Here is a 16,027-nt window from a genome sequence, read left to right on the forward strand (position 1 = left end):
GTCTTTTTTATTAACAATTGCTTAAAAATTGAGAAAAAACAGTGATGTGAATATTTTAAATTAACTAAGGTTTAACTTATAGAAAATTGATGGGAGATAACCTGAGTATTGAGATTTATTCTGGAATTTATGGATCCCATTTGGGGAAAATGTATGTGTTTTTCAATTGGGAATGGGTCCCCTTACAGGCCCCAAATTTGAAAGAAAAAAAAACAATGTCATCAATATATTTTTATTGATCTTTTCTTCTGGCTATTATATTTCATCTTACAATTAAGAGGTCTCTCCCTGTCCTCAATACACTGTATAATAACTAAGATAATCATAGGTCAATTTATTTTCTAAAAGTATTCCTGCGGATTTTATTTTTAGGAAACCATTAAAACATATTAATGTATTTTTTTACATAAAGACATTTAAATCTATGAAACATTAATTTCATGAGGTCCTTTTCACTGATTGAGCTAAGGGATCAAACAGCTTTTATTTCTAAACATGTTTAATAAGGCCATATAACACATCCTTTTTGGGACAGTCATTACAGTATTTTCTACGTACCCTACCCAACTTTTTATGAATGGGTCGACAGTCATTATGTTGTCTACTCATTCATGAACACTTTCCCCAACCTGCCATTTTGGGAACAAAACTTTGTTCAAGTGTTTATTCACCTTAAACATTTCAGATTTAACGTCTTATTAATGCATCTTACCAAATAAATTTTCATGGAGTTGCTCAGCTTTGCTTTACAACTGTTAGCAATTCAGGGGCAATTTGTGCCCATCTACCCACAAAATTCTCAAGCGTCATGTCCCGCCCTAAAAATAATACCAAAGTGTACTTAGGCAAAATTGGTGCAGCAATAAAAATGGTTAACCGGCTATTTATTTTCTTTGAAGTTTTTGGGGACTTTTTGTAACTGATGTTTAAATGTGGGTTAGCAATCACCATAAATAGTTAGGGAATGTTCTCAAGTCACGCAATCTATATTCCACATAAGTGTTTAATTCACACAAGAACAGCCGATGTTGCAGTGTTTTATGCCCGTATATAAAAATGTCTGTCTACAATATTGCACAGACATAAATGCAGTACTTTAAGGCATTCAAAGTTCAGTTGCTGTATTAAATTATGTGAAAAAGTATATACATCTGACATGAACCAACATTATGCAAACACAATCTGCTGCCTTATAAAACTCTTTTAACAACCTTATTGAGGTTGCCATCATAATCTATACTTACCATGCTTGGGTTACAGCTTTATACAAATCCAAACCCTATTTTATAACTGCATGGCATGTAAAAACCTTAAGAGCTTTCTAATCAATTGGTAAATGAAAATATTGGGTGTATTTTTTTTATTTTCAAGTAGCAATTTTCATGACCCCAAATAATTAAAACAGGTAAGTAATGCTACAGACATATTTAACTATAACACAGATTTTGAGAAAGATTTAAAAGCAAAAACTCAATATTTCATGTAACATTAGGCTTAAACATATCACAGAAAAACATCCTTACTATATCAATACACTCTTTTAACTTGACATAACATAGGTTTTATTCGATGCCTCTTAAATACTTGTAGCACAAAATATTGTGTTACAAAGGGAGGTAAATGTCTTATAACTGATTGCAATATACTGACTTTTCATTATGAGTTGCATCCCTTATTTTAAATGACGGCAAAATTGAAAATGAAATATTTAAAGTCAATTCACACACTTATGATTTTAACACTGATAAAACATGGATGTATTGAAATGGTATTTCTGAGTGTAAATCTGTCAGATCAAACGTTGAATATTGTTAATGGCATGTGCATTATCAATTAGAAATCTGCACCATTAACAAGAGAATCAATGTAAACAGAAGATCATATGACATGTAATAGTCCTTCAAGTACAAAAGATGAATAAAATCGAAATTAAATCCATTTGCATACCATAGAATTGCTGACCCAACTATCAATGATCAAAGGCTGGTTTTGTTGGGTATAATTCACCTTCTACTAATTTATGGGTGGTATCTGGTAAATGCGCAATGCTATTAGTTCATTCAAGTATTATAACTTATTGATAAAAATGTGATCTTTTGAAGATCCAGCATATCTATTCACAAAAGTATAAGGAAAACACACTTAAGTTGTATTTCAAATTTTAAATGCATGGTAATACAAATTTACATGTATGGCTACAAATGACCCACCTACAGTCCTGAACCAATTAAACAGAACCTTCAAAAATATAAGTACAATTTATAGATTTCAAATTGCGATGACTTTGTATTGCCACAAAAAATTATATTTCTGTAAATTATCATGCATGATGAACAGAATATATATTTTTTAATTAAAGCATAAATATAGCAACTGGCACATAAAGTATATTCAACTTTACCCATTTATGTCTAGCGTCTAGAAAAAAGTATTTCATCAAATAAAGTTAACACCTAAACAATCAGTGTTCTTTATAGCAATAGCCACAATTTCAATGCTAGATGTGGTATGATTACATAGAATTTTGTTGTTACAAAATGCTCGTTTTTATTTATGTGTGACCACAATAAATCCATGTTAATTTCCTGCAAATATATCTATTGATACGACACACAAACACTAAAATGGTACCATGTTAAAACCATAATAAAAACGAGCATTTTGTTAACCACAAACATCTTTTTTACCAACCCACATCTGTCGTTGAAATTGGACAATGGCCATAAGGAACAATGATTTTTAATTGTTTAGCTTTATTTTACAAAATATTGTACGCAATTTTCGTTGATTTTGAGTAGTAATGTTACTTTAACAATTAAAAAAAATCTTTAAATTCATCTTAGCATTAACGTCTTTAAATTACTTTTCACTAAGATCCACACAGTACTTAAAGAGGAGTGGAAAGCTGATACGAACAGATGGACGAACAATTGCAAAGCTTCATATCTCCCCCTCAGTAGTTAAAGAGGAGATTAAAATACGAAATGTTTAGACTACATATTGTACTGTGAGATGAAACGACAAGGGTCCATAACTCTGCCAAAACTCATCACAGCCACTATTTATTTCTTGTTCAATCATCTACACATTAATGTCATTCAACTATGAAAGTTTCATAAAGATCTAATCAGTAGTAATAGAGGTGTTGAAAACACAAGCTCCAGTATATATGGATGGGTGGAATATGGACAGACGGATAAGTGACTCCCATTCCTTAGGAGCATATAAACAAAGCAAGGCCACACATGTCAGCATGACTTAACTGCAATCTGTTTGGTTGAACAATAACACACTTTTAATATCAAAATCACATTATTTCAGTATTTAATATGATTGTTTCAGGTTTCCGGTATTTAAGCAAAGTCTGGACATTAATGTAGAATGTCATTTTATACATCAATAGTTGCCTCAGGAGACCATATATGGCATTCAGAGACTTACAATCAATTATAACCTTTAATGCACAAGAGCAGGTCTGAAAGTATGTCTTTTATTCTGGGAATATCAGACTTTATTGAATAATTGTATAATCTGCTCCGCTGAAATTATTTGTTGCCGACTAATTCAATTCTATTTTCATGCAGAATTTAAGTTTTCTTAATGCAGCATATTATATACATAAAAATAAATTCAAATCAGATACTAATATTAGGAAGGTAAATTCTAAGTATACAATGGATAAATTTACCAGTAAAGAACGCGTAAAAAATCCATTTAAATGCATTCTTATTAAAGTCATGGGGTAATTCTAGAACAGAAAGAAAAATATAACAATAATTAATTACATATCTAATCTCAGAAAGTAAATATTGAGATATCTTAATATTTATATAAGTGAATAAACCTCCAGTCATTAAGCAATTAATTTTCAAAATAGAGCCACTTCTTTGCATCAACAAGTATACAAGTGGATTAAAAAGATAACATTCCATCTTCAAGACAAAGTAGCTACTGAAAATATACACTAATGGAGTTATGGGAATTATTGGCAACGAGACCATTCATGGGATAAAACTAGACGCTGTCCGAACACACGCTTTGATCCGTGATGGTAATCGACAACAAGATACAAGGTCTTACGCTACACTTGTTGTACTGAATTATTGTGTTTGTTGTGTTCTGTCAATGACAGAAATCCTACTTGACACAATCATAACACCTGATTACATCAATTAGGCCACGGAAAATGTGGAAGTTTACCTCAAAACTCAGTGGTTTTTATCAGTGCTTGTGTTAAAAAAGTGGCTCTCCAGTAATAAAAAAAAGATTGTGGATTCCATTACAGAGATGTATGTTTTGTATTACAAACCAGTAGAAGACCAGTTTTGTAGCTGCTGTTGTTGTATATATTTACAGTTTGACATAATAAACATAATACGAAGAATCTTGTAATTTGATTTTAAATTTTATCTAAAAAATGGATACAAAAAATCATTTGTTACATTCAGTCTTCGTTTGTTAGACAAAAAAAGCAAATACACCTACACTAAAACTGACTTCTCTACTTAATAAGGATTGGAATGTTAACTTGAGGACATTCAGAAAAACAAGAATATCAGTGAAACTGATGGATGCTCCCCGATGATGCCCTTTGTCAATGTATGTGTTATTAAACCCCTAAAAAATCTATTATTAGCCTCTGTGACCTTGACCCAGTGACCTCAAACCTCATCATTATGTAGAGGTCCATGCAAGGTACCTACATGCCAAATATGAAAGCGATTGGTAAAGTATTGAAGGCACTATGAGAAACGGTTGCAAAAGTGTGACAGAAGGAAGTCTATTATTAGCCTCGGTGACCTTGACCCCAGTGACCTCAAACCTCATCAAAAGGTAGAGGTCCATGCAAGGTACCTACATGCCAAATATGAAATCGATTGGTTAAGTATTGAAGGCGCTATGAGAAATGGTAGCAAAAGTGTGACAAATGGAAGTCTATTATTAGCCTCGGTGACCTTGACCTTGACCCCAGTGACCTCAAACCTCATCAAAAGGTAGAGGTCCATGCAAGGTACCTACATGCTAAATATGAAAGCGATTGGTTAAGTATTGAAGGTGCTATGAGAAACGGTAGCAAAATATGACGGAAGGAAGGAATAACGGAGTGTGATGGAAGGAACTACAAACTGGCAACTATATGCTCCACCGAAAATATTTTCGGGGAGCATAATAACAGAAGACAGCCTTAGTCTGCCTCAGCATAAAATTATAATTTTGAAATCATATCAACTTTGACATTTAACCAAGGGAAGCTATTATATGAGAATTGAACGCCACACAAATAAGATGTCAAATTGTGCAGAGTGTTATAATAACATATGCCACTTGGACTATTTTATGCAATAAACTTTTATGTTATTCAAGAGTCTAAATGGTTATATACATTTGTAGAGAAAGTTATAATAATATAAATTAATTAATGTTGAAAGGTGTAATTCAAAATACATTTAACTATGCCTGTAAAACTGTTCATAAATGTTATGTTAAATAAACATTCATGCTATGTTATGTGTAAGATTGGTTTACTGATCAAATCTTTTGTTGTTTGACTGAATAACTTGAAATGTTTAAAAAAAACTGTGTATAAAACAAGAGCTGTGTTTGTGAAACACAATGCCCCCAGTGAATTTGACCTTTGACCTAGTGACCTCAAACCATGTTTGATTGTAGATCTCAATGAGATGCATGCACATGTGAAGTTTAAAGAACATAGACCCAAGAGTTTTCATTTTATGAGCAAGGTTAAAGTTTTGGGACAGACACACACATACAATGACAGACAGACAGAAAGACAGACAGACAGACAGACAGACAGACAGACAGGCCAAAAACAATATATCCCCTGATCATTTGATCTAGAGGCATAAAAAGTCAAATTATTGTTTAGGTCACACAAAAATATATAAAACCGGTTGCATGAATTTGATTAGTTTTTAGAATCAATACAAAACAAACTATTAACCTGTCAAACACAGACCAAAAGCAAACATAATGGACCACAAGCACACTTCCCAATACTCTTAGCCTAAATATTCTGAAATGGAGATTACACCAAAAACTGATACCACAGAAGACAACAGGGGACAATGTGAGGACACTTAATGAAGCCCCAATGAAGTCACTCAAGTTAAACCTGATATGTTAATTACAGGTCCGGTGCCCAGTGGGTAGATCCCTATCACGCCCCGGTATCTGATCCCGCCTTGCCCTGGCCCCTCACATAATCCTGGCAGTGTTCCCACCACAATAGACCCTATTCATCCTGTAGCAGAATGAGCCCATAATTGACCATATGAGTTGCAGTATAGTTTCTACCAGTAAATAACAGTATTGCAAGCTTTTGAGCAACAGAAGTCAGTCACATTGTAACATTCTTGCTAGACCCTGTGAGAAAACCATTGTGTCATCCCCAGAGCAGCTACTTATTTTACGTTGGAGCCTTGCTCTGGTAAATGGGGGCTTTATTCATGATTGTGCATTTAGTATCATCCAAAATTAACCTGTGCTGTCTGCACAGGCTTATCAGGGCCGACACTTTACGCTTTCTATGGGAAAATCCTGTTTTGATGCAAAGTGGCGTCCCTGATTAGCCTGTGCTGACTGCACAGACTAATCCTGGGTGACACTCTAGGCAAAAATTAAATCCTGTATTCCCGGAGCAAGGCTCAGTTCAAGGTGTTGGCAGGAGAGTCCCAGTCTGTGTTGGCAGGAAGTTCTCTCTGCAGACAATCCAAGGGTGCATGAATGAGGTATTGGCAGTGTTCAAGAATAATTATTAAAGATTATGACACTTTGTATTCAAACACAAATATTTTTCTATATAACATTACTCAAGATAATCCTGACTAAATTTTTATTGTTTAAGTAAAAAATCGTACACGTTAATTACTGTGACTGTGCAAGATATTAGAATACAAACTATAATGCCAGTCACAAACTTTAGGATCATTTTCCTGCACAAAGATTTTGTTTAGATTTTATGAGAGCATTATAATGTAAACTTATTTTTGCATATGATGGCAAAAGACTCACTGCAAATCTTGCCCTTAAAGTGGCCTTTTCACAGATTTTGGCATATTTTGAAGTTTGTCATTAAATGCTTTATATTGATAAATGTAAACATTGGATCTTTAAGCTCCAGTAAAAAATCAAGAATGAAATTTAAAAAAGGGAAAAAATGTAGCCGGTACCAGGGCTCGAACCAGTGACCCCCGGAGTCCTGGATTTAGTCTGAAGTAAAAACGCATTAGCCCTCTCGGCTATTCCGCCTGGAATACACAGTATAAGTATTATAAACCTTATATAAGCAATCTTCGTAGTTTCGTAAATTTAAACGACAACAACAGAACTCTCCAAATTATTCAATCGTTTCGCGTTGCAACGCTTTATAATTTTTAGGTTTTCAAATCGTCAAAAGATACATATAATGGCTATATTGGACTATGGTAAATGTTCAGTAATACTGTTACCTCACGAATATCATAACTGAAACAAAAATTTGCGAATCTGAAACAACTTTTTTCAATTTTGTCAATTTACCAAACCGTGAAAAGATCCCTTTAAAAGTTAACTAAAAGTAATCTGGTTGTGAAGTCAAAGCTTTATCTAAGAATATATGCATCAATTAAAAATTAATATTATATAACGAGGTATATCCAAATGATCCCTATTCTGACATGACTATTTATTCTGTATTACCATTAATATTTTTATTGCTCAATAATTGAGATAATGCAATCAGTTGTTGATTGCTGCAATGGTCTGCTCTCTATCCAGATAGCACTTAATTGTCACAGGCTCTCTCCCTTCCCCATATGATCTTATATTTAACTGATAACAAATGAGCTGTGCAAACCTTACCTGCAATTCTTATGTTAATTCCTTTCACTCCAAAGAATCATCAAACAGCTCAACTTCACTCAAAGCTCTTTAATGTCCCAGTGATTTTTTCTTTTCAAACACACACAATTTTAGATTTTATTGCTGGGCTGTTGGTTTTTTAATGACCAGAACACAAAAGTCCGCTTCAAAAATAACGAAGAAAAACAATTACAGCAAATTGTTATATCCTTCGCCCATTACTACTTTTTTAATACTGCCTAAACCATCAATACCAAGAATCAAAGTAAGGAATTTACGATCCAATTTTGATTTTATAAAAAATAATCCATGTCATTTAAATCTCAGTGTTGAGCATTTTATTATAGCATATTATACATAATTTAATCCATTAATGTCTTAATACCTTCATAACACAGTCTCTAAATACCTTTAATAAATCCAATTATTCTAATAGTCCCGGTGTTTGTGCGCTTTAACACTTTCTGCAATGCAAAGGTACATTTGTTTTTTGAACAACAATTTGTAATATACACACTGACACTAATCCAGTAATTTTCTCACTAACTTTGTAGACTTAAAATAAACACTCTCACCACTTAAAATGACATAAACATATCATAAATGTATCAATTGCGCACAATCGTCCAAATTGCTTGTTGAAAGGTCTCCATACAATGCAGTGTTCAAATGATTTATTTCTTCTTTACTCCAGTCTCAGGTTTAACAAGTTTTGTCACCTATTTAGTGTATGGTAGTGTGTTACCTTACAACGGCAGTCCAAATGTAAACTCTACAGTCCAATTTAACTGAGCCAAATAAATACCACAGTCTCTCTTTAAGTCTAACTATAAAATAAACCGAACTATCTCCTAATGATAAGCCACAAACAGGCGACCTAAGATGACTGAAAAACCTGATAAAATGAAGTAAAAATAATAAATAATTTAATATTTTCAGGATGTTCATAAATTACTCAAATAAATAAATATTGACATAAAATAATATTAATTTAATTTAAGTTTATTGGTAAATAACTCAATAAATACGTTGCTCTGCTTGAATTCAAAATATAACATAGTTTTAACCTCAAATTTTAGATTTAAAGCATCAAAAGCCTTAAGCTTATTTAGATGCTCTCCAGTCCGGTTCCTGGGTACAGCCAATACTTGAAGTGTATCCTGGAAATCTTGGGAATGATTCCAGCATGGGCACCAAGCCTGGACCTCTTGACACCATAATTATCCATTATGTCTTACTGACTTAACAGAAAAGTTAACATTGGGTGGCAATTATAATTCTGTAAAATATCCATTATCAGTTTCAAAATTCTGAAACTATAATGATTAATATAAAGAAAACGGACACTGCATTGTTATGATTTTATTAAGCTCACAAAAAAACAGATCTGTGTAATATTCTAATATTTCAAAATTTGTCAACATTATTTATGATCAGCACAAACATTTACCATTCGTGCTAGCACCAAACAGCAAAACCACCAAAACATCAGTGGTTCAATGTTGTAAAATTGGCCATGAACAAAATAATTAAGAAAACTTTTTCAGTAGGGGTTCTTAAACATACCAGTTTTTATAAAACTCACAACTTTACAATAACTGTTCCCCAATTTTCATCAATTAAATTCATTAAAAGCCCATCAACACGTGCCAGATCAGACCAGCTACAGGCATGGCATCTATGGTGGGTGGGGAAAGTCTGGCCTCAACATGCAACAGTCTAACAGGTAAACCCATAAAGGTAAGAATTTGTTGTTAAAAACAGTTTCTGAGAGGCCCATGAACAGTTAACATAATATACCAGTCTGTTAAAACTGCAAATCAGATACATTTAGGCAAAAAAACACAACATATTACAAAAATCTTCTGCGCATTCTTCCACCTCCTTTTCATCATTATCCTTATTCTTATTATCATTCTAAGCAATGTTCACAATCATCATAAGCACCATCATTATAATTATTGTATAAAGATTCCTAAGTATCATCATTACGAATTATCAGCATCATTATCATCAGCATCATGAACACAATCAATCAAACTTAACATATGTTGTTTACAACAAATTTTAAATGTTCACCCTAAAGATCTCATCATGTTTCCTCAGCCATATGTAGGACCTTAATTAACACCAATTGCTAACAGTATATGTGGGCACTAACTGTGACATTTGCAATCATCACATCAAAGTCAAGAGACTGGAAACACAAGTGGTTTTTTTTTTCCCCAAAAAGTGGCACCAAAAGGTTCCCCAAGTTTCTGTTAATGCATGATCATCTTTAGAAGTAGATGATACTTCACTAAATGCCACAAAAATACTGTAGAATATAAGAGTATTAGATGGTCTACAAATAATCCCAATATTCTTACCAAATTCTTTCACTGACTACCCAGTAGTATGTCCATTATGGACAAGACGGAAAATCAGATAGTCATTATCAAAATAAATTGGCAATAAATAATAAGAAATAGTTGATAATTAATGATATCAAATCTAATAGATCTACTACTTTTGGAAGCTTTCTCTAAGAATTGTAAGGCAAAAGAGAAAGCAATGATCGTGACAAAAAACATTGCAAAGAATTCGTCTGAGCACAAAAGTTTCTTGCTCATAACTTATGTTATGTTCGGAATTTAATGGTCGGCAGTTTTTATATGCAACAAAACCACCCAACCTGCTTGCCAGATCACACCAGCGGCTATAAAACAAGTTATTTTTATGTGTAAATATTCAGGGTCAGTGACTTTTATTGTTACATAAACCTTATGTCACATTGCTGTTTTGATCTCTACATGAAGATGAATCTTACAGTGTTACATTGTTCATACCTCATCATTCATACTTAATTATTCATACCTAAACAACTTAGTTCAGAAAAACATTTATGTTTACTGAGCATTTTTGGATGTTCAGCAAGTAAGTATACAAATTAATCAGATATGCAACTTCGGTCCTAGCTTGTGTTGTGTTATATGCTTGTTCTAGCACATTGATTCACATAATCAGCATTTTATCTTTAGAATTTATAACCCCATTCAACAACAATATCTGAACCAAATGCCTGTTAGCAACAAGTTGAAGCAGTTTTCCCAAAGAAACTCAAATATTTTACTGTGACATTGAAAACCCTTTATAATGCGCTTATTTGACAATTGACTATATTTGACCTCTTCTTTTGACCTTGGCCTTTGAGTATGGAACATTTGTCTTAAATAAACAACATCTAATCCAGACACACTGTTTCATGCCACTTCCCAATGTAAGCATGGTTGACCCTTCAACTGTCCACTTTCAAATGTAAGCATGGTTTACCCTTCAACTACTCACTTTCCCATGTAAGCATGGTTTACCCTTCAACTAACCACTTTCCCATGTAAGCATGGTTGACCCTTCAAGTAACCACTTTCCCATGTAAGCATGGTTTACCCTTCAACTAATCACTTTCCCATGTAAGCATGGTTGACCCTTCAAGTAACCACTTTCCCATTTAAGCATGGTTTACCCTTAAACTAACCACTTTCCCATGTAAGCATGATTGACCCTTCAACTAACCACTTTCCCATGTAGCATGGTTGACCCTTCAACTAACCACTTTCCCATGTAAGCATGGTTGGCCCTTCAACTAACCACTTTCCCATGTAAGCATAGTTGACCCTTCAACTAACCCCTTTCCCGTATAAGCATGGTTGACCCTTCAACTAACCACTTTCCAATGTAAGCATGTTTTACCCTTCAACTAACTACTTTCCCATGAAAGCATGGTTGACCCTTCAACTAACAACTTTCCCATGTAAGCATGGTTTACCCTTTAACTTACCGCTGTCCCATGTAAGCATGGTTGACCCTTCAACTAACCACTTTCCCACGTAAGCACAGTTTACCCTTCAACTAATCACTTTCCCATGTAAGCATGGTTTGACCCTTCAACTAACCACTTTCCAATGTAAGCATGGTTTACCCTTCAACTAACCGCTGTCCTATGTAAGCATGGTTGACCCTTGAAGTAACCACTTTCCCATGTAAGCATGGTTTACCCTTCAACTAATCACTTTCCCATGTAAGCATGGTTGACCTTTCAAGTAACCACTTTCCCATTTAAGCATGTTTTACCCTTCAACTAACCACTTTCCCATGTAAGCATGGTTGACCCTTCAACAAACCACTTTCCCATGTAAGCATGGTTGACCCTTCAACTAACCACTTTCCCATGTAAGCATGGTTGACCCTTCAACTAACCACTTTCCGATGTAAGCATGGTTTACCCTTCAACTAATCACTTTCCCATGAAAGCATGGTTGACCCTTCAACTTACAACTTTCTCATGTAAGCATGGTTGGCCCTTCAACTAACCACTTTCCCATGTAAGCATGGTTGACCCTTCAGCTAACCACTTTCCCATGTAAGCATGGTTGACCCTTCAACTAACCACTTTCCCATGTAAGCATGGTTGCCCTTCAACTAACCACTTTCCCATGTAAGCATGGTTGACCCTTCCAATAACCACTTTGCCATGTAAGCTTGGTTGACCTTTCAAGTAACCACTTTCACATGTAGGCATGGTTGACCCTTCAAGTAACCACTTTCCCATGTAAGCATGGTCACCCTTCAACTAACCACTTTCCAATGTAAGCATGGTTTACCCTTGAACTAACCACATTCTCATGTAAGCATGTTTAACTCTCCAAATAACCACATTTTGACACCAAATGTTTTACATAGCAATTTATTTTAAACTGCGTGAAGAACATAATTGGCTGGACAAGCTGCTTGCAGCCATATTGGACCTTGTTGATCGACCTTGACCTTCAAGACATGGACAAGGGCCTTGTGTATAAAACAGCATCATGCAATGACCATGCCCAACTAGGATGTAACAATTATAGCTAATGTTTCCTAATATAATCATAATGTTAAAATTCTGAAATCATGCTAAGTGACTCTTTTCTTAAATTTAAATATTCAATTGTAATTGTGTGACACATCTATTACCAACATAGAGGAATTTATGTGGCTTAATGTTTAGGTACAGTAAGGTACAGTCTATGTGTTTTCTTCATCAGCAGAGATAAGATATTAATTGAGTATTTTGCAAGGTGAAAAAACAATTACCAGGTTTAAGACTTTCAGCTGATGCCATCATTATGTCTTCAAGAAATCTCAAAGTGAGACAGAATCAACAACTGTTGCTGTTAAAATTCTTATCTTGCATGAGAGGAACTGATTGGTGGTATTGCACAAATGTTTCACCTTTCACAAAAGAAATTCATTAACCTTTCCAATCTAAGGTTAACTACAACTATTTGATGCTGCAAGAATAATATTTTGACAAATTATACACAGATGAAAAAGTTTGCTGAGCTGCATGTATGGAGATTCAGTTTAAGTCAGAAACTATTAGCCGAATCACACAGTCCAAGCTGCCAGATGGGACCCCTATTGATATCTTGTTAAAAAAAGCTATAAACATCAACTGGATGGCTTATTTTATATAATTCACCACCTATCAATTGTTGGACATATCAATCTACGTGGTTGTATGGTGGTTTTTTCATCATGATTTTGTAGATGTTTTTGTGTCTCACTCCACAAAACAGACCCACCTGCTTTGCATGTAATATTCGGAAAAAAACAGACAAATAACACATGAAAGATTGTTTCATAAAGATTGATCCCAACTACCAGCACCCAATGTCCACAGATCTATATCAAACAAGCTGTCTGTCTTAATCTCCCAAAACACACAACCTCAAAGTGCAGCAAGCCTTGTATCATTCTACAGGTCCACAACTCAAAAGAAACAACCCCCTGATCTTAGTACACTATTTTTATGAGGACCCTATTATCGCTGACGAAAATCTGCCTCAACTACAAGCTTACAAGTTCACATCTTTTATGACTTCAGACATCAGAGTCTTCTAAAATTACAAACTGTGGAGCAATTCATTAAACAAATTATTTTCTGCAATTAAAACAACTTTGGCATTATCTATCTGAGATTTTTCAACTCCAATTTTAATTACACAAGCACCTGTTCTCCTGCAATTAGAACAGCTGATTGCTTTTAAATATCTTGCCAAGAAACTTTTCAATATTTATTTAACAATAAGACCATACTAAAACAAATCATCACCATCAGAAATTTGAGACCCAACACTAGGAATGTTTTCCCAATTGAAGTTCATCAGATGCCTGAGCAATTAAAACAATCAATCAAGGGAATTGATGTGTTTGAATTTTCAGCAGTTTCAGTTCCAGAATATAAAAGCATTTGTATCTTGTTGCAAGACTGGATATAGCACAATCAGCATATGTCTACAGCCTTTGGTATCCAATGACTTATTGAATGCCATTTACATTTATATGAATTATTTGTCTGCTGCCTTTATACAATGACGCATTTTCCCCATTAATAACTCGAATTGTACCCATTGCCCCCTTGTCTTCCACGAAAGGTACTGCTGCACAACAAGACATATGGGCGCACTGACCTGAGGTTGATGGACCCTGGCTTTCGTGGCAGTGGCGGCAGACTGACAGAGCCCACAAGGCTGTGGATGTGTGTGTTGTTGTTGTTGGGCTCGGACTGGGCCTGCTGGATGCAGTGGACCATGCTCACAGCCTCCTGGCGTAGCTGAGTCACGTGTGTGTAGCACACCTCACACTGGCCCTCGCGTGAGAACCGGTAGCCATGATCTGCCACTTGAAGCTTGTCCTTGAAACCCTCAATGGCACTCAGTGACTGGAAACATACAAGCACATATAGGGGCATAAATGACTTTGTTTATTTTGCACACATACCATTGCAGAATGTTTTGAGGGATTAGTGTGGAACTGTTTTATCTGTTCAACAAATGATAAGCAGCTTTAACAGTTTCTCACTCATTACTGGACACTTTTGTATTTTGTTTTTGTATTGACTAGTTTTATACATTTTCTCTTTTATAACAAATTATTATTATGTATGATTATCTTCCAATTTTTATCATTTTATCCCTAAATAAAGACAGTGGTGGCCCCTAAAATTCATTGGGAATTCTGTCATCACATAATGATATCTTCAATTTTAGTTCCCATTTTGCAACAATCATAACCTATTTTGCAACAATCATTCACTTTATTTTCAGTTCCCATTTTGCAACAATAACTTACTTCATATTCAGTTTCAATTTTACAACAATGATTTACTTCCTTTTGAGCTCTGACATTTTCCAACATTATATATATCATATTGAGCTCTGACATTTTGCAACAATGATTTATATCATTTTGAGCTCTGACGTTTTGCAACAATCATTTACTTCACTATCAGTTCTCATTTTGTAACATAATTATGTACCACATGTTTCCCTGTATATTTTAGGAAATTATTCTGTTTGTTTTTGCTTTTACTCATTATGTGTGTTCACTTGAGACTATTTTTTTCATACTCATTTCACACCTGGGATACTAAAAGTGTATAGCAATAAGTCTCTGATAGAGAGATAAGATTTACATGGAGGACATGGTTTTCTAAGCAGCACACTCAATGGTCATCAAGGACTATTAATGTCTGGATATAAATCACCAGCCACACTGCACAGTGCTTTGATAAAAGCTTTCTGTCCCACATCAAGCCATCAAGACTGGATAATGATGATGTACTCAACAAGGGTACTTCTCCAATCAAAAGCAACTTTTTCAGTGCTTTTTGTATTCCCAGAAAGAGGGGGATATTTTCATAATGCAATGGAGGGGGAATTAAGTTGTCGGGGGGGGGGGGGGGCTGAGGCCGACTGCATAGTTGGTTGAGGGGGCCAAAGGGGGTTTATTTAAGTAGTTGTGGAGCAATAGAGGAGATCTTTAGTTGGTTGTGGGACCAGAAAGGGAATCATTTAGTTGGCTGATAGAAAGTTGTGATTTTTTTATTTTTTTTTAAATATTTTGGTTCTGCCCTTTGATAATAAAATGCATACAGGCAGGATGAACTGCTGACTTTAAAGGCGTGAATGATCACATAGATCCCATAGTTGCTAGTATTGGTAAATATTATTTAATTTCCAAATATTGAGATAGAAAACATCAATCAATCCATATTTTATTTGATAAGGCACTGTATAGGATGAGCAGTGAGATTAACTTGTCAAAGACCCACACAATCTTTTATCAAATAGAAAGCTTTGTCAATGTA

At 34.6% G+C, this 16,027-nt stretch overlaps 1 protein-coding gene across 1 annotated transcript in view; it reads right to left on the reverse strand.

The window, feature by feature from the left end:
• The window catches only part of LOC127873841 (kinesin-like protein KIF26B), a 258,849-nt gene that overhangs the window by 139,621 nt on the left and 103,201 nt on the right, over nucleotides 1-16,027 (reverse strand). The window contains exon 3 of the mRNA XM_052417894.1: nucleotides 14,349-14,599. Within this exon, the coding sequence (XP_052273854.1) occupies nucleotides 14,349-14,599 (251 nt within the window). The remainder of the gene's footprint in view (nucleotides 1-14,348; nucleotides 14,600-16,027) is intronic.

The sequence above is a fragment of the Dreissena polymorpha genome, chromosome 3, assembly GCF_020536995.1.
Source record: "Dreissena polymorpha isolate Duluth1 chromosome 3, UMN_Dpol_1.0, whole genome shotgun sequence".
NCBI lineage: Eukaryota > Metazoa > Mollusca > Bivalvia > Myida > Dreissenidae > Dreissena > Dreissena polymorpha.